The sequence below is a fragment of the Manis pentadactyla genome, chromosome 12 (genome assembly GCF_030020395.1).
Source record: "Manis pentadactyla isolate mManPen7 chromosome 12, mManPen7.hap1, whole genome shotgun sequence".
Classification (NCBI taxonomy): Eukaryota; Metazoa; Chordata; class Mammalia; order Pholidota; family Manidae; genus Manis; species Manis pentadactyla.
Window position 1 is genome coordinate 53130541 of NC_080030.1, and position 26250 is coordinate 53156790.

At 38.5% G+C, this 26250-nt stretch overlaps 1 protein-coding gene across 3 annotated transcripts in view; it reads right to left on the reverse strand.

Moving 5' to 3' along the window:
• Window positions 1-1252: 1252 nt before the first annotated feature.
• ARFGEF3 (ARFGEF family member 3) overlaps window positions 1253-26250 on the reverse strand; it is a 159986-nt gene continuing 134988 nt past the window's right edge. For all 3 annotated transcript variants that reach the window (XM_057489159.1, XM_057489158.1, XM_036903684.2), the window contains 8 exons: window positions 23520-23648; window positions 21440-21616; window positions 18911-19025; window positions 18036-18138; window positions 17661-17792; window positions 15360-15481; window positions 10213-11434; window positions 1253-9016 (listed from right to left, as the gene is read on the reverse strand). In XM_057489159.1, coding sequence (XP_057345142.1) covers window positions 8825-9016; window positions 10213-11434; window positions 15360-15481; window positions 17661-17792; window positions 18036-18138; window positions 18911-19025; window positions 21440-21616; window positions 23520-23648 — 2192 coding nt within the window. In that variant the 3' untranslated portion in view covers window positions 1253-8824. The remainder of the gene's footprint in view (window positions 9017-10212; window positions 11435-15359; window positions 15482-17660; window positions 17793-18035; window positions 18139-18910; window positions 19026-21439; window positions 21617-23519; window positions 23649-26250) is intronic.

The window sequence follows — 26250 nt, forward strand, 5'->3', positions numbered from 1 at the left end:
ATTGGCTAATTGATCTATAATTTATTTCCAAATGTTTAATTAAAGAGATGCATTTGAGCTGACCTTTTCTTATAAGATGGGCACAAAATGTTAAGCTGTGTTGAGTGCATTCATGGATATTAATGTCAAGGATAAGTACATGTTAGGTAAGTATAAATCATCTTGTAAAATAGTAGGTCTATTTATGAAATGGGTTATCCCCAACACATGGTAGTTAGCATTTATTAGGTATTAGCATTTACAAAGCACTGCAGCATTGGGGCTTTCATGGTATCTTGAAACAACACTTTGGGTAAGAGTTTATATTCATTTTACAGAGTAGGAACCTTGACTTATGTACTCAGATATTGTCTGGTTTTCCCACTCCCAGAAGGGGCAAACCTTGGGATGTGAGCTCTTCTTTTCTGCTAAGGCCCAAACCTTCCGTACTCCACCACAGCTGTCTCCATCCATGAACATGGTTGTTCACTTATGTTTGTGATGTCTTTATGCAAAGTACATTAGTATCTATTTAATTTTATTTCAACCAAAAGATGGAAGTGACTGAGTCTTAGCAGTACAACTGTGAGATTACCAGTGTATGATTTAGAATGATAGAATCATGGTTTAAGGTCATATACAGACAGTCCATCTTTATGCCATTTTATACATCTTTTATCCCTCCATTGGGCAAACAGCAGTTTTATACCGTTTGGGCACAGTGAACCCTAAGCTTATACTATTTGCAGGCTCTTGAAACAGTTCATTTAAAAACTGCAATCCAATAAGATCATGAAGTTAAATGTGGTCATTTTTTCTTTAAAATATTACCTTTGAATAATATTTCTATTACTTGAGGGATTTAGTTTATGAAAAAATGGTAACAGGTTTTTAAGTGGATCAATTACATTAATATCTACTGATATGAATTTGATATCCACTCATAAAAAAAATCAAAACAATATATTGTAAAGTAAACCATCTTTTTATAAGTTAACATTGGCAACATTAACATTAACTTTTATAAGTTAACATTATATATATATATATATAAATATATATGTATTTCTTCAAATATATTTTCTAGGCATGTACCAAATTTTCAGCAGTGACTATCTCTCTGTTACGGAATTGGAAGGGGGGCTCTCCAGTCAGTTATGAAATGCCATGGAAAGGAACCTGGTTCTTTTGGCAGAATTCTGCAAACATAGGATATTTACATAAATAATTTTCTTTACTGAATACAAATATCAAAATAATTTCACATATTAGATTTTTTTAATGCATTTGAATTTTTATTCTACAACACAAGCAACATAAATACAGTCTCTTTTAAAATATTTTCTCTTTAGAATTTTCACTTTCACCTCAGATAAAATGTACACAAAATACACTTGCAAGCTTGCTTACAGGGACCTGTTAAACAAATGGACAGATCATATCAAATCAGTTATACCAACATATAAAGGAGGGTGTTTTTCAGTTTTCTTTTGTTTTTTAAATAAACATGACCAAACTAAGAAGGCAAAATAAAAATTGTATTTCCTTGACAAGTCCTTTGGAGTGAAAGAAATGCTTCAAGGCTCCTGGTGAATGGGGCTGCAAGGATGAATTTTGCATCTTATAGATAAAATGGTATACTGACTCAAGTTATATGGCTACACAAAGCTTTATTTATTTATAATTTTCAGTGAAAATAAATCGATTCTTTGGCATAACACGCAAAAAGATAAAAGGACCCTTACCACCCACTGGCTTTATGTAGACTGGGAGATGGTATTAGGTGAACTGTTTGCCATGCTGTTAATTTAAATTCATTCCTCTTAGAAAAGCAGGAAAATAATCTTGAATAATAGTCTCCTGGCATGGTTAGGGCAATAAACTTCTTATTCTTAGCTCCCTACCCCCAGCTCTTCTACAGAAAACCAATCGAGAAACAAAAACAACCCACGTCAGCCTTTTTCCCTAGGCACCTCCTCCTGCCCCTCTCATGCCGTACCCGGATATTTTACTAATGGTTTCAGTGAGAGTGAAGCCCAAAATATCAAAAGCATTAATCTTTATCCAGTTTTGCCTATTTAGTGGGAAACCAGTTTTTTCTAGAGAAAACTACTTCCAACAAAAATTAGATGAGAGAACAGCACAGGGAGGAACACAAAGCAGCAGGCCCAGAATTGTGAGGTAGCCATGAATGACCACCGGTGGCTGGTAGTGCCGGGGGCAAAGTTCATAGTGGTTCAAAAGATTGACTTTTAGATTCCGTCCTCTCTCCCTTTTTTGGCACCAGTTGGTGAAATAGATCAAACATAAATTATTCCTAGAGGTTAATTTTTTAAATTTATACTTAAATCAATTACAATTAAAAGAACTAAATGCACACATAATTTCCAAAAGAGCTTATGAAAAACAAAAGTGAAACAAAAAATGTATTTCTCTCTACAGAGGCAAGGACTTGAATCCTTAATACCATCAATAGGCTTTCTGATCTTAGTAATTCTAGTTAAGTATAGTCATTACTTTCTATTCATACAACAATCTAAAGTAATTTAAATGATGTCGGGTATTTAAGTATACATCTTTAGAGAAACATGAAATCAATAAGAATATGTGTAATTAATATAGTTAATAAACAGATGATAATTTTAAGGTACTTAATTTTTTTCTCTTGAATTATTCCATGATCCTTATTTTTTAATGTTAAAAAGAATTTCCAAAGCTAAAACTGAATAGAGTTAAGAAATAAAATAAGGCCCCACCTGTATTTGAGTTAACATGATTTCACTGTATTCCCAAAGCATATTGATGCACTTTGACATTTCTCCCATCATTGGGAAGATGAGATAACGGATATGGTCTCATCGTGCAAATGAGCTCAAAGACAACATATTTACTGAAAAGTCCTTTTTAAAACAGGCGCACATATGCTCAAAAGGGAGTTGTTTCAGTTTGCAAATTTCCACGAAGCCATTTGGCAGACTCTTTATAGCTAATATAGGAAATTAAAACATTAATTTATACCAGACAGTTAAGTGAAAGATGAAGGTATATCAAATAATGTAATATCATCTTGAAGTGCTGATATTTTGGTGACTAATGAGAGATATAAAACTACTGGCAAGCTAGTAACTACTCAAAAATCTCTGGAAGCCAGGAGCCAAGGTTGAAATGGAGTCACCATGGAAACATCTCATTAAAACTGTATGGACAGAAGAGACTCAAACACTACATACTTAAATTTAAAATTACCTCAGTACAAGTCAAAGGGTCAACATGATACAAATCATCCATAGACTCAATAATCCTAAATACAAAGAGGAGCTCACACTGATTTCACTGTTCCATAGAAATTATACATTCATTGTCTTCTAGCTTGTGAAAAACCAATTGTTGGTATAATAGACCTGGAAACTGGGAAGATTGAGCAGGAATGCTTAGACAACACAATCCCGAGCTGTCTGCCCAAGGTTTAGTTCAGTTTTTCTCTAGAGCTTGATAAGTCAGGCTGATCTCAAAGGTGGTAGTTGGGAATTTTTCAAGGCAGTGGTTCTCAAAGTGTGGACCCCAAACCCGCTGCATTGCTTTTTGGAGGAACTTGTTAGAAATGTAAATTTCCAAACCTATTGAATCATAAACTCTGGGTGGGACCCAGCACTCTGGGTGTTAACAAGCCCTCAGGTGATTCTGATGTGTGCTAAAGTGTGAGAACTACTATTATAAAGTTAAAAGATAGTGGACAACCACTACTTAAACCTTCAGGATAGGAACTAATAGTACAAGCAATTCTTGGTGGTTGAAAAGGCTGGAAGGACCATGGCTGAATGAGATCCATCAGCAGTTGACTGCAGTTCTGTCAAGATGGTCAGCAGTCTCTCCTCCCCACAGCCCCATGCATTATCACTTAGAGGGGGACAGGTTTTGTAGGGCGCTAGTGGTGTGGGACTTGGGTTTAGTAAGTGTGGTTAGTAAGTAGTGCTACTGTTTATGAGGAAATAGAACACTGTTCTCAATTGAGTTTCTCTTCAACTATCTTAGGGAATGATCTTTTTCTTTTTTTTCTGGTCTGTCTTCCCTGAAGAAATTTTTGTGTTTTAGAAACCTAAATGGTGTTCTAGTCCAAAATTTTAATTCCTAGCTATTTCCACATAAAATACAAACATTACAACACAAGCAGAGGAAGAGGATCTCACAAGACAGATAGACAAAGTTTTCTAGATTGTTTCACTAGTGAATGAGAATATACTTTTTTTTTTGTTTTTGACGAGGCACAATTATGAGTTCTTTTCCAATTTCATAAATCTTGCTGAGTAACAAGCTCATATTTCCAGTAAAAATGCTTAAAAGCAGTCCTTTGCTTCTGTAAGGCCACACTAAATCTCACTAGGATCACCTAAGTGGTACCCAAGCATAGGTAGGTTCTGTCATCTGCTTGATGGAAAATATAGGATTTTCCTTCTGCCTTTTTTCCTTGTCCTCAAAGTAAGTAGAAATATTTAGGTGTTATAGCACATAGTTACTATGTATATTGACCTGATGCCTTCAGTACCTGAATCTTTAAACAGTCTTATCTAACCAGTCACTTCATCCTCAAAGCATGTGCATTTGAAAAATCATTATCACTTATTTTGCCTATTTCCAAACTTTGAGGATGCCCTACCAATTAAGTACTGTATACTTCCGAGGCAAGCAGGTAGAGAGAGGCACTGTTAACTACAGGGCACTTTACTCGGTGATTAAATGGTAATTGAAAAAGGTTTACAAATCGTGCAAGTCATTCCAGACAGAGTGCTGTGTTTTTCTGCGTAACAGCTGGCCATGAACATTACTATTCCATCATTTCCACCTAAATTGGCAAGTTCTCTAAATTACCAATGAGGGTCTGCTTTAAGATTAATGTTTAGATTTTGTTTCCTTTATTTTCAAACACCCAAAATATTATAAATTATCTTTATATGTATAAGCACTCTCTCTTTTTAAATTCTATTTGAAAAGTTCCCATAACTTAACAGATCTGGGACATCAATCAAATATTCTCCACTCTTTTTAACTGTTTAATTTCTTGAAACACTAAAGGGTTTACTCTGTGCACTGAGAGCATGGTGCTGGAGAGCATGGCCTCTGAATTCAGGACTACCTCTTTTACAACCAACTTTGCTGTTTACTGGTTATCTTGGGTAAATTTCTTCTCTGGGTCTGTGTCTGTATCCTCAGGTGAAGAAAAATGAGGAAAACAATACCTGTTTCACCAGGCTATGTTGAGAACTATGGTAACATAGATAAAGGTCTACATTCACAGTGACACTCAACAAATGTCACCTCCTCCCTGCTGTTTGTAACTTCTTGCTATTGTTATCAGCTCCAAACAAAGGTCTTCATTCTGCTTAGTTTGATGGGATTGATGAATGGATTTTCCTTTCTGAGAAAGAAAACTTTCCTCTAGAAGCAGTTGTGTGATATATTGGGGGAAGTCAAGGATACCTATTATATAATTGCATTATCTTGATACAGTTAAGGCTATTTGACTCTCTCAGCTGCCTCTCTATAAGCCTTCTTCTTAAAACAACAAGAACAAAAAGCCTAGTGATATTGTAGCAAGAAGTTCCCATTTATAGTTACTTTCAAATTGTTAATATTTCGTCATTTTGATTGAAAGTATTTTAACCTGAGTGGTTATGTAGGTTAGCATCTGCCTCAGTCAGTAATTAAACAGCCTAAAAGTAGTAAAAGGTGCCCTAGTTTTGTGCTGATGGAGAAGGCTAGAAAATAATAATAATGGGAGAAAAAAACAAGATGGTGTAACCAGGTAGCTTAAGCATCTTTAAAGGCTGATTGGGAGATGCTGGAGCTAGGAGAGAGCCTATGAACAACCTGTGTGCCCTCCATCAAGCCTACAGCCTCATGGCACAGAGGAATCTGGAGAAGAGTGTGGTATACTTGGCAGAGCCTTTCCGTCAGGAATTCCTGTGCACTTTGAGTTGTCCAGGTGCTTTTATGATGCACACTTTATCAAAATCATAGAAAAAGACTAAATCTCAATCTCAGGGAAACAATTTTGGCAGCAAATACGGGCATCTAAAAGCAATGTGCAAAATCTTACTCTGTTTAGGTTTGTGAATATAAAGTAATAATTTTAACTACAAAGGCTGCCTTGACCGTGGTCTTCGAGAGACCTTGGGAGGAAGTGAAGGAAGAGATGGGGAAAGGCAGAAACCAAGACACCAGGAAGAGTGTGAGGAACTCACTGAGGCAGTCTGGGAAAGGACCACTAATCTACCAAGGGTTCCTAATTATCTCCCTTTCTTCTCCATCCTGGAAAAATGCAGCTGATTTCACTGTGACCAGGAGTCCTATTTATTAGAGATTATCTACATCAAGCAATGCTCTTTTTGACAACCGTAAACACTTCTGGAAAGGACTTCTGTGACTTAGCTAATTTTCCGGTTGAAATCTGACTTGGATGTGGCACAGGGCATACTGGGACTGGCAGTGGGCTGTAGAAAAGATGGTGAAAGGGGCCAAAACCCTCTTGTAAAATTGTAGGTTCAGAGCTATGTACATTCTCTCCTCTTTTTATTCCTGGGACCCATAACTGGGTTAGTAGTAGTAGTTAGTTTGCACACAGTATGGGGTAAATTTATTTTCATAAACTAGCCTTGGATCCCATAATATAGACTCTGTGGGAGAATGAATTCTGAGTTCTAAACAATTAACATACTCTGGGACATGACATCCATAAATGGAGACTGGCTTTCTTTGAGATTTTTTTACTTTGTATAACTTGCTACATGTAAACATTTTGTAATTATTCTTATTTAAAGTCTGCTTTACTGAAGCATTTTTCCCCCCTGTAATTCTGTAGTACTCATGCTCACGAAAGAGAACTGAACTTCAGATTCTACCAAAAGAGAACCTACCAAAAAAACCCAGAAAACCCAAACCAGAATAAGGGTACACTGCTTTTCTTAAAAAGGAATAAAAGTATCTACCCAACTTACAGTTCTACTTGCAAAATATAAAAATTTCAAAGTATAGGATACAGCTCATTACTATCCCAATGATTCACTGTTATGGTCAAATAGTTGATCTGTCTTCAACCTTGACTTATTGTCTAATGAGTCAAAGCTGAAGGCAAAGAGTGTTTTGTGGAATTGGAAAAATGTCATCTGTATTCTGTGGTGATCTCTGTATGGTACACTGAATGCTAAGGTTCTTTCTTTTAGGTTGCCTAAATAAATCAGGGAACCCTATCTTCCTCTTCACTTTGTAGTTACATATTTCTCAAAGAAGACAAAGTTTACAAATACCAGCATTGTCAGTTTTAAATCCTTACTTCAATACTGAAGTTTGTTTTCCAGTTATGTTTTTCAATTATGAATACATTTTTTGGAGTTGGGAAAATTATAATGTATGTCTTAGCAACTAACTACTTTCTAGAGTATATTTGCATGGGCTTGAGGAATTTCATTATAATTTAAGAAATATCAAATATATTATAAATAAGGTAAAGGTTCAAATTAATTTTCTAGTAATATTTAATGAGAAATATTCACTAGTAATATTTAATGAGAAATATTTAATAAGAAATAAGAAATAATATTTAATGAGAAATATTCACAATATTGGTCTGAATGAAAGGACCTCAGACATATGGCAAATTTACTTACCAGAGAGGAGATATATTTTAAATTGAAAAAATTTCCTAAATCTCATTCTGTATCCCCTTCTCTTTTAGTTTCTTTTGAGTCTAGTGCTTGTATAAATAACACCATGATTTCATATGATTGTTAATATTTAAAGTGATTTCATCCAGATCTCCTTTCCTTCCCCTTCTAGCTATCTTCTATCTTCCTACCCCACGTCCTGCCCTTTCCCTGAGAAATCTGCTCAATGGATGGAGAACTCTGAGTTCCTTTCCTCTAAGGGTGATGATATGAGTAGCACTTTAATGCTTTGCTTTCTTAAAAAAACAAATGTTACACCTTATATTCATGTGGAGCATAGAAATGTCTGTGCAACAAGGGACTAAGGCACCATTTTTTTCTTTCCCTTTCCTTTTTTTGCCTTGAGAGCAAAAGCAGAGACTAATGAGGTGGCTGGTCAGTCATGTCTTCTGGCAATATCTGTTTATCAGCCAGCTGGGCACTGTCTGTTAGAGGCTGCCATGACACAGACTTAAAACTCAGCCAGGAAAGAATTTTCTTTCTTTAGAAATAGGGAAATAAAGGCACAACAGTACCTTAAGATAAAAAGCCGGTGAATACCAGCTGGAAAATCTTGACAAGTTAGGGCAATTTTGAAATGTTCTGGAATGTTTTACAGAGGAAGTCATCCCTTTCTTGATTGTGATACCCAAGAATATATTTTTCCACCTGTTTTCTTTCCTGCCAAACCCATAATCATAATATAAATCTTCCTCCAATGGATAATGTCTAGTACTAGATGTCTGAGTGCTTATACATCAGCCTGACTTACCAGCAAATATTTCCTTAGCAATTGCATTTAAAAAAAAATCAAAAGGATCGATGTAGTGTTTTCAAAGGAGTGGCCCTTGAAAGTGACCCATTTGGGAATAACACTGCAGGCAAAAAGCACTGGGAAATAAACTTGAAGATTTAGAAATGTATCAAGGAATGGAGACTCTTCTGAGATAATGTGCAAAATTGGAGTTATCGTTTGTATTATCTAGATTCAAACAGTATCCAGAATGGCCCCAGTGCTGATGAGCCGGGGAGCAGCTGATTGTTTTCTGAGACGCTAGTTTCAGTGGGCTGGTGGTGGGGAAAATACTCTCAATTCGCCTGGCAGGCATATTCTCCTGTCACTACTGAATTCCATCAACATGAGTCTTCTACACAATGATGTCATAGACACGGCCAACTCTGCCAAGCCATTCTCTCACTGCCTGGCGAACTCTGATGTCAGTCACATGACAGGTCAGCTGGCTGATGCACGGGAACACTGCTGGCTGCAGGGCTGTGAAGGTCGGGTCCGGAAGGATCTGAATCTGATTGACAACTGTTAGCACCATGTTGGTCCATGCCTACGAAAAAGGATTTAGGAGAATTGGCAGCTTTTTCCTAGAGTTTTATTTGGACTTTCACGTATGGCTAAGACCTGCCAATTTACAAATGTTCTTTTTCAGACTTTCAGCTACAAAAAATTAGTCTTTACTCATTTAATGTGCCTGTAATAGTCATTTTAAGTTCATATATACTAGGAATATTTTATTCTCAGCTTTCACAAATTATGCAAATCTTATTTTTCAGATTCTAAAAAATTCTTTCGAGCCTTCTCATGAGATTTGCATAAGCCATACAACACTTTTAATCAGTAGTCTATAAATGCTTAGAAAACTTGGAATAGGTCTGTCTTACTTTAGGATAAACAAATCTCCAAGACATGAAACAGCCCTTAAGATCCATTGTCAAGGTTGTCTGTGAGAATGAATGACTAGACATCTCAGTTTGACTAGACTTTCTTTTGCAAATTTAGTCTTAAGATGATTTTTTGTGGACTCTGAATTATTCTGTGTTCATTCTGAGAACATATTTCTGGTCATAGACTCTGAGGTTCCAAGCTTTTCTAATTTGCTATGCCTGTGACAGGAGTCCACAATTTAACATAAACATCCAGATTATGTTTCCAGGGTTTTGTATGACATTTCTCTTATCTCGTCTATTCTTAAACTGAACAAAATAGTACCAACAGTCTTTTCCTCCCAAGCTCATTGTTTGATGTGCCAGGGAATTACAAATATTAAATATATGAAGGAACACAAACACTGAAAGCCCTCTGAAGAATGAGAATTTTTATGTGCTCAGGATGGGTTAAAAAAACCTGAGACGAACAGAGTTATTCACTTTGCCCGTCTCCTTACCTCATTCTTCATAATTAGCATTTAAAGACGCACAGAAGACATTCTGTAAACTCAGGATTCAATGCCACTTTATCAGCTTTTGCTTCATTTTACTTATACAGGTGGGTGCCTAATTTTCAGGAACAGTTTTTTATAACCCATACAGATGATTCCTGAATAGGAATTCTCAGAACAGATTTGTCAGTTTCATGCTGACACACTCTTAGGCTCAGGCAACCCGCTGACATCGGAGGGAAACTGCTTTGGGTCTCCCACTGGCAGCTAGTAAATCTCAGAATGTGCAGCAGTGCTCTGCGCGGGGCACACGCCTACCACTGGGAACCTGGCCTGCCCCCTGCTCTCCGGCGGCCCGAACCCACCTGGATCTGTGCTTCGGCGTCTCTCACGGACACGCTCAGGGAGCTCCCGGCCGAGCCCGAGCGGGGCCTCCTGTCCTGGCGCAGCAGCTCGGGGCCTGCGCTGACCGAGTGCCGCATCTGCCCCTGGTCCACCAGGTGCTGGGGGCGCTGAGGCAGCGGCGAGTCCTGGCCCCTGGCGCCCAGCGCTTCTCCCTTCCTCTCCACTTTGGCTTCTTTGGGGAATGTGGGCAGGTTATGTGGCTGTTTCCTCTTTTTGTATTCAGTCATCAACTTCGAAATGGTCTTGTCCGCCGCCATGGTGTAGATTTTGTTGCCGGCGTTCTCCCACCATTCCTTCTTGCGGCTGGGGTCCTTCCTCTCCACCTTGGGGCTGGGGGGCAGAGGCAGCATTTCCCCGCCGCCCGCCCTCAGGCCCAGAGCCTCGGCCGCGTGCTCCCGCGCCTGGCCCCGGTCGTCCTCCGAAGGCGTGTCTCTGCCTGAGAACCCCCCAGTGGATGGGGTGGACGACTCCGACTGGAAGGAGGGAAGGATGAAGAACGGGTCGCTCTTGAAGACGGGTGCTTCCTCCAGGCTGTTTTCCAGGTCCAGGTGCATCTGGATGTAGTTATTACACAGTTCCATGCACAGCTTGTGAAGCCTCTTGACCAGCCACACCCAGTCCGCGTTGCTGATGGGCTGGACGCTCAGAGAGGGCATCCGGGCCCTCCACTGCCTCTTCTCCTTGCCTCTCGGGGGGCTCACCTGGGCAGTCTCCTCAAAAATGTCTTCATCTTCTGATGAGCACTGCTGGGACGAGTCTGTGCTTCTCTCGTCGTCCTCAAAAAGGACTTTCTTCACTTGCTCAGCAGTGATGGTTTCTTGATTAGTGAGAACAGCACAGAGCAGCGCGTGGAAGTAAATGTTAAAACTCATTGCGGACTGGCGGTAGAGGTTGGCAGCACCCCCAATGCCAGACACTTTCTTCAGCAGGCACTTCAGCCCGGGGCTGGTGTCAAACTCTCTGGCTGTCCTGTACGAGTCCAGCAGCAGGTCAAAAATGACTGCCAGGTTTTGCATGGAGATGTATCTGAGGAAGCCGGCCAGCTTGGCTTCGGGCACCTGGAGCGTCTTCTCCTCTCCAGGTGAGGGGCCTTTGACAAACTCTTCTAACAAGATATCATATAAGTTCTGGAGTAACACTTGATGAGACAGTAAGCTCACTACAATTTCCCTGAAAGAAACACTTCAAATGAAAAGAAAGGGCTTGATTAGTAGCCTTCTGCCTTATTTTTTTAAAGCAATTCAGATATTACACATTTCAGAATATATGCAAAATTATAAACTAAACTACTTGTAGTATTTTAACGCCTACCTTAAAAAAGGGCAAACTTCTTGGGGAGATACTAATTGATTTAAAAAGTGTCAAGAACTCCTTAATCATGATTAAACTTCGACTGGAAGTGGGGAAGGATAAAGAATTCCAGGAATTATAGAACTAACAACTGTCAACAGGCCTTAGGACACACATAGGAAGAGCTCTTCCTAATCAGGGCACATTCAGGATAAGGCAGCCGTAGCAGCAAATGCCGCTTGGTGATTTGGCCTCTTTTGTTTGGAGTCTTGTACTAAGAAAACAATTTCAATTCTAGGTACTACATTTACCAAATATCTTAATTCACCAGTATGGTTTGGGGTTTATGGTTTCATGTTCTTTTTATTGCTCTTAGAACTCCATGAAAATAGCTTATGCCATCCTGTTGCAAACTCATTCCCATAACTGGAGAATTATAAAATTATGACAACTCTTATTAATAATATGGATTTCAGCCATGATGTTAATACTTGTTTTTGTTTTATGATCTTGAACTTAAAAATCACTTTTCTAAAGCAAGGAAAGTACAAAAATCCTTCCATATATTTAAAGGCTGACCTCGCCCTTTGTGTGGTGGTACACTGAGAGAACACCGTACACTTGGCAAAGGTGGAGTGAGTGAGGAGCAGAGGATTGTCATTCACAGTGACCGTTTCTAACAAATCACTTAGTAACTTTGTTATGTATAGGATACGTTACGACGAGAAGTTACTTATTTTAACCATTTTTAAAAGTACAAGTCAGTGGCATTAAGTACATGCACAATGTTGTATAACTGTTGCCATTCCCTACTTCTAGAACTTTTCCATTTTCCCAAACAGAAACTCTATACCCATTAAACAATAACTCCCTATTCCCCCTCCCCTCAGCCTCCCTCTACTTAAGGAACTTTTGATAAGTTAAGATATTAGGAACCCTGAATACACATTCTTCTGAAGAAGAGAGCTCCAAAGCCACCAACTTGGTCTAGTGCTTCAAGTCCTCAACTCTAGGACACTAACAAAAAGGGACATCCTGTCGCTGGTCACTTAAATCTGCTCCCTTGGCTGTCTTCCCTACTACACTGTAAGGTCCTCAAGGGCTAGAGCAGTATCTTATTCAGCTTCTTGTCCCCAGGGCCTGGGAAAATGTCTGGTGAGAGTACCACGCAGTAAGTCTCCAAAACAAACTGAGTAACAGAAACAGATTGGTTGGGAGTAGAGACGCCTGCCCAGATCACAGCCTGGAGGAAATGCTCTCCTTGACCAATGGCCCTGACACCTCAACCTGCCTCCCCTGGCAGCCTGGACTCCTGAAGGAAGCACAACCAGCATGGAGAGTTTGATCAGCCTTCTGGAGGTATAAATGACATAGCCCACGGCATATTTTCTGTTACTATCCCTGAGAAATGGAAAGCCCTTTGCCAGCACACATTTAAAGAGAAGGTTGAGGCAAGTCTGTGTTTGAATTATGGAGTATCTTTATCAACCAAGGTACTCTGTTTGGATATCTGACACATTAGAGGATATAAAATGCTGACTGTGCATGGGAAAAGGACAGAAAATCCACTTTATGTTAGGCTCAAGCTAAATGATGCAGCAATAAGAAAACAGGGAAAGAAGCAGCAATACTGAAGAGATCAAAATTTCAGAAAGATCCTGAAATGAAATAACTGTAGATGTGCAACTCTTAACCATTGTTGCTGATGGAAGACAAGAAAGATCTGGAGCAAATAAATCAACAGAGAACTTGCAATCTGTGGTACCTAAGGGTTTCAACCGTTTTCTCAGCACACCCTTTAAGAAGGGGACTGGGAAGTGGTGAACCTTATTCTCCCTTCCTGCTTCTGACGTAAAATGCAAAGGAAAGCAAGCCTCTGGATTAGATAATTGAGAGTTAACTGCATAACAACTGGTTGAGTTAAAACATGCTGAACTCGGTATCAGAGATAAAGGGATTCATAATTTAAAGTACATTTTAAAGCTCTAAGTAAGATTACGTGGATTCTCACAATCCTGAAGCTATCAATGTCCAAGCAATTTAAAAACAACACCTGGGGTTCTCTTTATTTAAATATTATAATCTGGTTTTAATTTAGGTGTTTTTATCCATGGGTGATTTCAGCGTGGACCATTGAGGATGCACCTGACCAGCGTACAAACTTTTCTTAAGAATTGCCCCTGCTAATAAGAGTCAAATACAAGAATGCGTAAGAGATAGTTTGGTTGAGAGCTCTTAAGTATGTTAGGGAATGTTATAGGCACAATGGCTTCTACTGAAGAATTTAATGTGTTTTCCTGTTATACTTACTTGAGGGGATAATTGTCTATTGAAAGAACTAAGGAAACTGATGAATCATGCTGACCTTATAAAAACTTTTAAAGCAATAACAGGAATATTAGGCTATTCTATTTTCCCTATGTTTTACTTATAAAGTGAATTCAGATGATTTCTCTTTTCTTCCTTTTCTGTACTTCAAAAACTTCAGAAATATTTCATCAGGAGTAATTGTCTGGAAGGGAACCAGACATACAAAAAAAGGAAGACTGATAGGAAAAGAACTGAAATTATGAAATAGATCAATACATAAAGATGTAAAAAGGAGTACACGTTCTTCGGTACATAAAGCAGATAAAAATGAGTGAATGGCAGCAGAGGGAAGCAGGACATAGAAATTTACCAATACCCCATGTATTCCTCCCCAGTTCTGTTTCTGAGATTGGATGGCAGGTTCATAGTTATTTTATTGTTTTTTGTTTGTACCATATACTTGACCAAAAAAATTAGTATCTGGAAATTTCACACAGATTTATTAGTCAAGCTGTTGTACTAACCAGCTTTTTGGAAAAATCATACTCTCCCTAAAGTGGAAACGATTTTGATTTTGGCCCCACCATGTCACAGTTGGGTGTCCCTATAGAAGTGGCCCACCTACTCGGAATATTTCTGCATGGATTACTGAGGATAGATATGTTTAGCACCTAGAGTTTACATACAGTTCTCAAGTACTTATCATTATTACTATTAGTGTGTTGGAAGTTTAAAACTCCTTCTAAATCTTGTAAAAATGATCAGATTATTGAATTCAGTCATTGTCTACATCTTCAACTCTGGAAACAATGGTTTTTAGGCAGGTATTTAAAATGGGTAAGTTTCCTGTGGTGGGTTCAGACCTTTTTGTTTCCTGACAGCTGTATTACTTGTGAGAAGTTGATATATTTCTTACTGAAACAAAAGGAATCACACGTCAAATTATGATAAAAAAAAAAGATTATAATGTATATAATGTTATAGATGCATTGAGTTGCATCCTCCCCAAATTCCTATGTTGAATTCCTAACCCACGGTACTTCAGACTGTAACTGTATTTAGAGAAAGGTCTTCAGGGTGGCCCCTAATCCAGTGACTGGTGTTACTGCAAGATGAAGAGGCAGGACACAGACAGGTCAGAGGAAAGACCGTGTGAAGATAACAGGGAGAGGACATCCATCTAGAAGCCAAGGAAAGAGGCCTCAGAAGAAACCATGCTAACACCTTGATCTTGGACTTCTAGCTTCTAGAACTGTGAGGATAAATTTTTATAGTTTAAACTTCCTGGTCTGTGGTACTTTGTTCTGGCAACCCTAACAAACTAATACTTGTGAAATGTGGGAAATCTGGTTAAAAGACTAATAATTTCTATGAAAGCCTTTTAAAAATGATTCTACAAATGTCTTCAGTATTCTTAGCTAAAGCTTGGACTACAATGAGCAAGAACTGGCAATAAATGAACCTTCCCATTATAAAGGCCCTGTAGAGTTTAAGCTTAGCTGCTTACCTTTTCTTGGTGTGTCCATTTGGCTTTTCATCAGGAGGCAGCTCAATAATGAGCTGACAGGACTGAGCATGATCGAAGTTGTTGGGAGTCTTTGGTGAGCACTGGGTATCCAGCATGAACACCTGCACAGGTACACAGCACAGGTCAGAGCCCCACCACCCTCAATCCGACACTACCAGGGACTCGCTGGGCAAGCTGTTTATTCTTCCTACTCATTTTCTCATTTATAAAGTGATGGTTTCCTACATGGTATGAATAAACCTTCATTTATTCATGAAAGAATTAACATGTGTATATTACATATGCAAAGCATTAGAACAGAAGAGTAAACATTCTATAAATGTTAGCTGCTGACACTAATGGCACCACGTGACAATTCATTACATTCCAGATAGTAAGTACTGACATCTAATATTAATCAAGAGTAAATAAAGAGGGGCTATGTTTGTAAAAGAGCTTCTCTGATTTTGGCATCATCTTCTATTCAAGGCAAGAATAAAACTCAACTAGGACTTCTCCTGCCAGAACTACTGATGGGGCCATGCTATTCTACTAGAGAGAGGGAGATGCAACTAAGAAAATAGTAACCATTTCCAGGCCCTTACAGATGATTTTATTTTACCTACCTCCACTACTTCCCTTTGGAAATACAAGCATTTTCTTTCTAAATCTTTGTTATTTTTTAATATGTTAATTATCAGATTATTGAATCCTGGGTTATCTGAAGGATGAATAGAAGAGGATGATTTGGGGCTGAGGAAGAAAGAAACACTGAAAAGTAAAAAATTCACTAAATGGTCTGTGCCCTTCTCCAGTAGCGATCTAGCTCAGAAGGGGATTCCACTGACATTTTCATGTTCTTGCTGGGTGGTGGCATGTGGTTGAAGAGATTGCTGTGTGCACAGGGGAAAAGTTTTTAGCCCTTGTTAGAGCTTCCTATTTAGAGGCTGTTTGAGGACCACCCTCTTGGCCTCTCTGTTACAGTTCCTAGCCAGGCTTACTGCTCCTGCAGCTGTCCGCAATGGCTGTGCTGTTGGAAGTGGTGTTCATTGCAGCCTTACAACATTTCTTCTGTTCTGACCTCTGTAGGCTGGCCAGGCACACTTGAGTGGGATCAGCTCTCTTCCTTCAGAACAGCAGAGTCATCATACCCTGGGATGTTATGAATGTTGTCAGTGATGATGTGAGAAGCTGAAGGTGGGAGGTTCCTGTCCCACTGTCTGAGGAGCTCTGGGGAAAGCCCTTTGGATGCCAGACCTGGCCAGGAAACTTCTCAACTGACAGTGTGAAAGAGACTGAGTTCTTTACCTAGATAAACAGATCTTGTAGAGAAGGGGAACCTTTGGATAATGTCCACCTCACTTTTATTTTCCTAAATGTAATTCAGTCTGACAGTACATATATATTTATAAAAACTGCTTGATATTTTAAATATATTCCACACATATACATATATGCTAATTGTCTTCTGCATATGAACACAATTCAAATATGTCTGTTGCTATTATAGGACAGAGTGTTTGGCCATTCAATGGCTGTTGAGAACTAAGTCCATTTTTTTCTATTTTGAATTGCATTGTTATGAATATATGTGTACTTAAGGACAGTGCTTAACTATACTGTTGATGAGAGCCCCATGCAGGTTTCTTAGAGGCTGACTGACACATCACTTAAGTGTTTGGAGCCGTATCTGAAGCTTGTGCTGATGCTGTAAGGCCTTCTGTGATTCAGTAATCACTGGCTCAAAAGACATTCGCCAGGCACCTTCTATAAGCCTTGCCCTAGGAATACCAAGGCACATATACACAATACATTCTCTGCTCAGAAGCTTATAGCCAACTTTTGTGTCTTCTGACATATATCAGAAGAAAAGTCATTGGTGATTCCTGTATAGGTCAGTACATTTTGGTTTTACTGCTCAGTTACATTCAGTTCAAATTTATTAAGCAACTTGTGCATGTTAAGCTTGGTGCTCTGTATGGGAGACAGAAGAAGAAAAATCAAGTTTGCCATTCTTAGGCATTCATAGTCTGGCAGTAACAATAAAATTTAAGTAAATACTTGTAAGCAGTCCAAGTAAGTCAAGTTATGTATGAGGTACACTGGCCAGGTAGGAAAAGGATACTACTTGACCTGGGCCCTCGATGATGCAATGAGCAAGAGATGGTGGTGAGGATCCTAACCCTGTTGCCTGGGTAAACGTCATTCCTGGTACAGAATAGTACTGGCAAGAGGTCAATGTCCTAAAGAGCATGAAACACAGCTTGTAATGCAAGACATTCCGGAAGCCCCGGTCCTTACCTGCTGGGCCATGGCTCGGATGCGCCAGTACTCCGCCTCGGCGCTGGGGGAGGAGGAGGGGGCCGCCACCCTCACCTGGCAGCCTCCCCCGCTGAAGCTCTCCGTGCCGCTGTGGAAGCAGCCCAGCAGATCCTAGGGAAACACAGCAGACGTTCTCTGGTGCGCCCTGCTTCATGGTTCCAGGCCCTGCCTCGGATCTGACACTGTCACTGTGTCTGGGACAGAAGTACTGATCAGCAACGTCTTTCTCACCCTGTGTAAGACTCCCAAGGGAGACTGCTGCTATGGGGAGGAAGGCCAAATCCAGGTGCCCCTTATGAGGCACTGGACACCAAGGAATGGTGGAGCCTGCGCTGACTCCTGTCTGGGATTTACCTTCACTGGCTTGAGCGTGGCGGAGAACGCGTCCTGCAGTGCACAGCAGGCCAGCCTCCACATCTCCTCGGTGAACACAGGGCCTGCCGTCACGAGGACGTACCTGCCAAAAGCAGCAAGGAAACAAACCTTGAATCTATGCACATTATTGTCACGAAATTTAGGCCCTTACAGATGCACGTGTAGATTTATTCCAGTTTCCTTACAAGTCTTGCTGTCACTTATTTAGATTACAATGGTTTAGGAAATAGGATTGGTATCAATGGGTCCCCATTACAAAGTAGCCAATGTTTCAACATAGGCTTGCATGCAAAAACATATTGATTCTGTACTCATTTATCATTCTAGCCCCAGGTTACTATTCCTCTACAAATAACAGACAAAATATATTTTAAAAACCCAACCCTTTTGTCCATTTCAATTCTTATTATGTTCATGCTGCCTGCTTGCTCACGCAGTCACCACCTATCAGAATCTCACTCTCCACGGGGGATCTGACCAAGTGTCATTAATACAAAAAACCCTTGCTGACCACCCTACTGCCCAGCCCTCTTGCCCCTCCTTGGCAGTTATACCCCCTAATATTATAATTTTTCATGTGCTTCCTCTGTTGTATCCTTTAGAATAGGCTCTAAGCTCCTTGATGGTAGGGACCTTGGCATACATTGCTTCCTATGAAAGAGTCCCTTGTATAACGTGTTACATAGTAAATATTTGATGATTGAACACTGCAATGAATTATGAGCATATAGGCATTTTTATTTGGAAAAAAAAACAATCCAACAAGGGGATTGCTACCACAAGAGAATTTAATTCCCTTGGATTTCACAGTAAAAACTCTCATGTTCTGGAGAGCCACGGAACCTTCTTCTCACCTAATACAGGAGCATCCCACTCTAGAGATGGTTTCTGTGGGTTTGGCCACACAGGCCACCAGTAACTCGAAGAGGTCCTTCAGCATGGTGTTGATCATGCTCTCGTACCTGATGTCTACAGGAAAAAGTAAAATCAAGATTTCACTCAACTCTTATAAAGGAATGGGTTGAAATGGCACCTGTAGCAAAAGAGGCAAATCTGAGTGATAAAAGATATGTAAATATCTGGGAAAAAGTAATAGAACAACAGGAAAAATGGTCATACCAAACTCCCCCCACCAAAACAACTGCAACAATTTTCTTGGATTTTTTTACCCAATTTTAGCTTGTCTCACCCAATTTCTAGATATATCAAGATGAAATACATGTTTTACTTTTATGGGTTGATGTACATTTTCAAAGTTAAGTATATAACTTATCTATCTAAACAGAAGAGAACAGATTATATAACCTAAACAGTAGCTCATAAAAATTTAAGTTTTTTTTAAAAAAAGGAAAAACAAAACACATTCTTTCCTTGCTACTGAGAGTCAAATTAAATTGAGCTACATGCTCTTGGAAAATAGAATGTGTTGGTAAGGATGTGGAGTAAAGGGAACCCTCCTACACTGTTGGTGGGTATGTAAATTAGTGCAGCCGCTGTGGAATGCAGTATGGAGGTTCCTCAAGAAAACTAAAGATAGAAATACCATATGACCCAGTAATCACACTTCTCGGTATATACCTAAAGAAAACAAAATCACTAATTCAAAAAGACACGTGCACCCCTGTTTACTGACATATTATTTATAATAGCCAAGATAGGGAAGCAACCAAAGTCCCCATCAATAGATGAATGGATAAAGAAGAGGTGGTACATATACACAATGGAATATTGTTCAGCCATAAAAATGGAAGAAATCCTGCCATTTGAACAACATAGATGGGTTATAATACCCTAGAGGGTATTGTGCCACGTGAAATAAGCCAGGTAGACAGAGACAAAAAATACCATATGATTTCACTTATATATGAAATTAAAAAACAAAACACATGAACAAAACAGAAACAGACTCACAGGCACTGAGAAGCGACTGGTGGTTACCATGGGGGAAGGGTGGCTGAAATAGGTGAAGGGGATAAAGAGGCACAAAATCTCAATCATAGTATAAATTAGTCATGGGGATGAAAGTACAGCACAGAGAATATAATCAATAACTAACATCTTTTTATGTTGACAGATAGTGATTACACTAATTTGGGTGAGCATTTAACAATGTAGTTAACTGTCTACTCACTATGCTGTAATTTGAAACCCACATAATATTGTGTATCAACTATACTTCAATAAAACATAATAGTAATAAAAATAATAAATGCTCTTAGAAAACAAATATTCTTGTCCTACTTCTTAAACCTTTCATTCTGCACATTATCCCCAGTATGCAGGAGAAAATAAGACTTCCAAAATAAAAAAAATTAAAAAAAAAAAGACTTCCAAAAATCACATTCTATTTGCCCAGTTTAAGGAATATGGCTGTATTATTTTCTGTTAAGTCCTTGTGACACCACAAAACCAACTTTCAGTAAAATCCTTAAAGGTCCTGTGCTGCGCAAAGCAATGGCCTGGCCGAGAGCACCTACAGGGGTAGGGATACAGTTACTGCAACGTGTGGAAACACCGGCTTGTTTTCTTTCTTAGTTTTTGTTTTTGCAGGGAAACTATCCTTCCTTAGTAGAGATGCCTGTTTCTTTTCTTTGCGTTTTGACCCTCCCATGGGGTCCACATCTCATGAGATTCTCTAACCTCCCCAACAAGGGAGCCTCTGACCTCACCTCTTCCTTTACCTTCTGTATGCCTTTCCCTTGTCTTTATAACCTTGAGTGCTAGCAGTGATTTTTCTTCTGCTCTCAAACCTCCAGATCTTCCCAAAGCCAGAATCATGAGCAAGAATCTGCATTTCACAAATGTTATCCCACTGGTACCACAACTGACATATTTCCCTGACTCTAGTTCCGTTTCCATCTGCTGACGTCAGCATACTACCACCCCACATTTTCAACCCTCTTTCACAGTGCCGCAGACTCTAAGACACTTCTCTTTACCCCTAACCTGTTAAGCAACTTGCCTTTAATGGAAGCCTTTTCTAAAACCCTGCCCTCCTCCATTTAGCTTCCCCAGGTGGAGGACAACAGGATACATCTGCTCTCACCCCCAGGCTACAGGGGTAGTTCTTTTTCTTTTTTTAATACATATTTGAACTTGCCTCTTCTCTCCCAATGGTCCAATATCCTTAATGGTATTTTATTTTTACTCACACATGTGTTTGAAGTATCCTATTTGATAATTTTGTAGAGGACACATGGGTATCAATTTTCTTTCTGATAATCTATTAGAAGGCTGGCACTGACCGTGTACTTGTATGTTAATAATTCCCAGGACAAAAATCATACACTGGTATTTGCATTAGGTATTTATAAGCATTTTAAGGCAGTGAACTTCTCCACTAAAGAAATACTTGGCATGAAATGCTCTGGTACCACAGATACCTGAGTGAATAAAGCTTTGAATGTGCTCCACCACCAGCTCACAGGATAGACCGATGGCGTGCTTGAAATTAGCGGAGGCTACATCCCAGTATGAATGGTCCTTATGGCTACGACGGAGCCAAAGAGACATCACAGGAAGGAGAAGGTGAACGACGGCATAGATACCAAACCCTGGTCCTAAAAAAGAGAATTAGCATCAGAACTGTGACCACAGCATCTCTTCTGTAATAAAAGCGATGCTCCAGCCATCCTGTGAAACTGCCGATCTCTTTCAAAGGAGCTCCTCGTTCTCCGGAAGGTGCAGGGAAAAAGAATTTACCACTGATTTGGAGAATGACTATATGGTCGTCAGTGGCATTTTTTTTTTCTGTTTCTGCGTGATTTTAGGTATGCAAGTAACACATGTATATATTGATAAAAAATTCAAATAATACCCATTAAGCTAAAATATCAACTGAAGCAACATCTTAGTCCCCAGATATAAACATGCAGATACATATATGCATATAAGAACAGTCTTTAAAATGTAAGTACATATATTTACATGAAACATGGAGAAAAGTAGTGCTTTGTTTTTATTACTTTTATATAAATGGGATAATGTAACCCTCATCTGCAAAATGATTTTTTGCATTTAATATATGTTAGAGATCATTCTGTCAGTGAATTTAGATATTCCTCATTTTTACTGCCATTCCATTGTATGTATATTTAGCAGTTTTACTTATCCATGGACATTTAAGGTGTTTCTAACTTTTTGCTTTATAGACAATGCTATAAAGAAAATCTCCATGGAAATGTTGACGGATTTTTAAATTTCTGATTCAAAAGCAAGGCATAGTTTTAGTAGTAAATACAGAAAACATAAGAATACAAAGAAGGAAAAAACTCACCCATAGAGATAATCACATTTTGATATATTTATTTCTAGCTCTTTTTAAATGTACATGTGTATTTGTAAATGCATAAAATTTCATGAATTTGAGAATATACTCCATAGTATATATACTTCAACATAATGCCTTGTAAATAATTATTCATGTCATTAAATATTATTCATAAATATTCATTTTAATGTCTGTAGAATATTTACTGCTTTTATCATAATCTAATTCATTTAGGGTGTTCATCATTTTTTTTGTATTCAAGATGTTCTGGAAAACATCATTATATATACATTTTGTCTTCACTGTTATTAATTTCCTTTGGTGACAGATTGCTAGGAGTAGAATTATTGGGTTAAATGCTCTTATGCACATTTAGAAGCAATCAATGTGAAACAGAAAATGGTACTTGCACAATAAAAAAGTGACATATAATTAATTCTATAAAATACCTGCTTATTCTTGGATGAAGTCTTTTAACATATGGGAGTAGCTATGTTGGCTTTTCTGAAAAAATTCTGGTATAAACTTTGCAGTGAATCTTCAAGCAGTATCAGCTGTGAAGATTTCATCAGTTGATGCTGAATATAAACCTCCTCATCTAGTGGTTTCATTTGTGGTTCTGATTCTATTAGTGAAAACTACAATTTCTACAAAGTTTCTATGATCTTGGGAACAGTTGCATGTGTAAATGTGCATGCTAAATTGATTAATTCTTTCTGAATAAGAAATAAATTCTTAAGGGCCATTCTTTTCTTGTACTGTCAGGATACTAAGTGGTCACCTAATGTTTTTTTCCAAATCCAGTCATCTATGACCTTTATTTAATCAAGATGTTTTGCTGTCTTAACAGTGCATTTTTACTACCAAGACTATGTGTCATTGAGCTGAAGTGGAAGGCTATAATCATGAATGAGCAAAGGCAGCTGGCTCATGGAGACACTGATACCCCAGCCTTGGCCTAATTATCACGGGGATCCATGGCTACCACATGATTTGTAAATGGACTGGGGGAAAGACATGTAAACAGGACATATTTTAAACATCACTATGTCAAACCCTTCAACAAATATTAAGTATCTAGTATGACTGAAGCTCTGTGCTAGTCAAACAGATAAGACACTCACAGAAATAACTTCCTGAACAAAGTTCTATGTGTAACAACTCCCCAAAAAGACAGACATAGAAATATTTACCAGGTGTTTTGGTAACATCTCTCAACAGCTCGAACAGCAAATCCAAGGTTGGTGGTTGGTGCTGACGTGGACAGTTGGATACAGCCGCTGTTAGCTGCTCCAGCAGGATGATCCAGACTTCTATCAGGCCTAGAAGACAAAAGGCAGAGCTCTTTGAAATTCAGTTAAGCATAATACAGAATCATCATAGGACCAAATTAAACATTGCATCTTACCAATGTGCTGCCGGGTGTGAGGCCTTACCCCGTAAGGGAGCCCTGCATGCTCTAAGCATGGACAGACTATGATTTACATGATCTGAAAAATTCAAAGGAGAAAACACTCAAATTTCTTCCTCCTCCCCCTTCAGTATGAAGGTGATATGGTATGTAAATTCTACTCTATTGAAATGAGTGCCAGATGTCTTGGGAGCTGATAAAAGCAAAATAATAAAATATCCTTTTAGTTTCATCATTTCAGTCTTTTGAAAAAATTATTTTATTGTAAATACACACAAAAGATTTGACATTTTCACCATTTTTATGTGTACAATCAGTGGTATTAATTACATGCACAATGTCATGCAACCATCACCACTATCTATGTCCAAAACTTTTCCATCACCTCAAACAGAAACTCTCTAACCATTAAGCAGTAACTATTCTACCCCTCACTTCAGCTCCTGGTAACCTCTAATCTACTTTTGGTCTCTGAATTTGCCTATTCTAGACATTTTATGTAAGTGGAATCATACAGTATTTGTCTTTTTGTGTCTGGCTTATTTCACTTAGCATAATATTTTCAAGGTACATCCATGGATTGGCATGTACCAGAACTTCATTCCTTCTAATGGATGAATAATACTCCATCGTATGCATGTACTACATTTTGTTTGTCTGCTCATCTGTGGATGGACACCTGTGTTGTTTCCACCTTTTGCCTATTGCTAATAAGGCTGCAGTGAATGCTGGAGGAGAAGGGTCTGTGCAGTCCTGTATGCTTAGGAGGGGAGCTTCTAGTCATATGGCCATTCTGTTTAGCTTTTTGCAGAAGCACATAACTATTTTCCATAAAGGCTACACAATTTTGCATTCTTATGAGGGTTCCAATTTCTCCACATCCTTGTCAACACTTGTTATTTTCTCTTACTTTTTTTTTATAGCCATCCTAGTAGATGTGAACTGGTGTTTCACTGTGGTTTTAATTTCCCTAATGACTAAAGATGTTGAGCATCTTTTCATGTGCTTATTGGCCACTGCTATATCTTTTGAGAAGTATCTGTTCATGTTGTCTTTGTATTGTTGAATTTTAGGAATTCCTTATATATTCTAGATATGAAAACCTTATCAGATACATGATTTACAAATATGTCCTCCCATTCTTCATTGTCTTTTTAATTTCTTGATAATGTCCTTTGATGTACAAAAGTGTTTAATTTTGATGAAGTCCAAGTTACCTGTTTTGTCATTTGTTGTTTGTGCTAGTCTCTTTTCTTTGCTCTTGTTAGTGCTCCAGTTTTTCCAAGGGTCTACCATTCATCTCTAGTTTCTTTGTTGTAATCTATAAATTATCTTTAATTCACCTGTCCATACTGCAGTTTGGGATTCTGGCACTCTGTCAATCCCGTGTGCACACACAGCACTGTAAATACTGCTCACAGATGGGGAAATGATGCTTACAGAATCAACAGATTCACCTGCCCTAAGCAGTACACCTCTCAGTCCAAACCACTCTCCTTCTCCTCCTCTGAGTTTCATCTTTAAAATAAGAAACTAACTTTTAGTGCTATTCATTACTGAGGGAAAAAGCATGAGGTTCATTTTACTAGATCCAAACCGTTTAGTTTTGCCATTTACACAAGCACTTAACACAAGTATTTACACACAAGAATGCCAACATTCTTGCTCATCACTGATGTTAAAAATATGCGAACCTACAGCTCAGATAACAGAAGCAAAGAAAGGACTCAATTTCTCTAGCTTCATACAGAAAGACCAAGAGTGAAGTAAAAAAAATAGCCAACCCTACATTTTAATGTTAATAGTTCTAATTTTCCTGCAAAAGATAATGGTATCAAAAGATGGCAGTTTTTAAAATATTTCCATTAAAAAAAAAAACTACTTCCACAGTTTTGAACATCCCCATTAATAGGAGGCAAAACTAAATCTATGGACAGTAAATAAAAAAAACTAGGTGACAAGAAATCTTTTGAACCTCAACATATAAACAGGTGTGAACAAGCAAATTTACAGGAAATGCAGAAGAGAGAAAAACTAGTTACACACCACTGTAGGGTGTGCAAATAATAAAATCCAAATGGAAAACTCCATGTTACAAAGGATCTCACTTCTTCCACAAATAAATTGCAAAGGGATAAAAAAAGAGTTGGAAAGGAATATCTATAGACTGAAGGGCACTTAACAGACATATCAGCCAAGCATATAGTGTGAAATCTTACGTGAATCCTGAAAATTAACTGACATAAGAAAATTGGAAATGTTAACACTAAAATGATATTTGATGTTATTAAAGAAAGACTGTTAACTTTTAGGTGTAAAAATGGCATTATGGTTATGTCTTTGTCTTTAAAGAACACATACTGAAACATTTACAGTAGAAATGCTTTAATGTGTGGGACTTGGTTTAAAATAACTTGGAAAAGAAAAGTGGGTGGGGGAGAGGGAGAGGAAGTGTGAGAGTGTGTGTGTATGTGTGCGTGTGTAAATATACTTAATAAGAGATAGGCCACAAG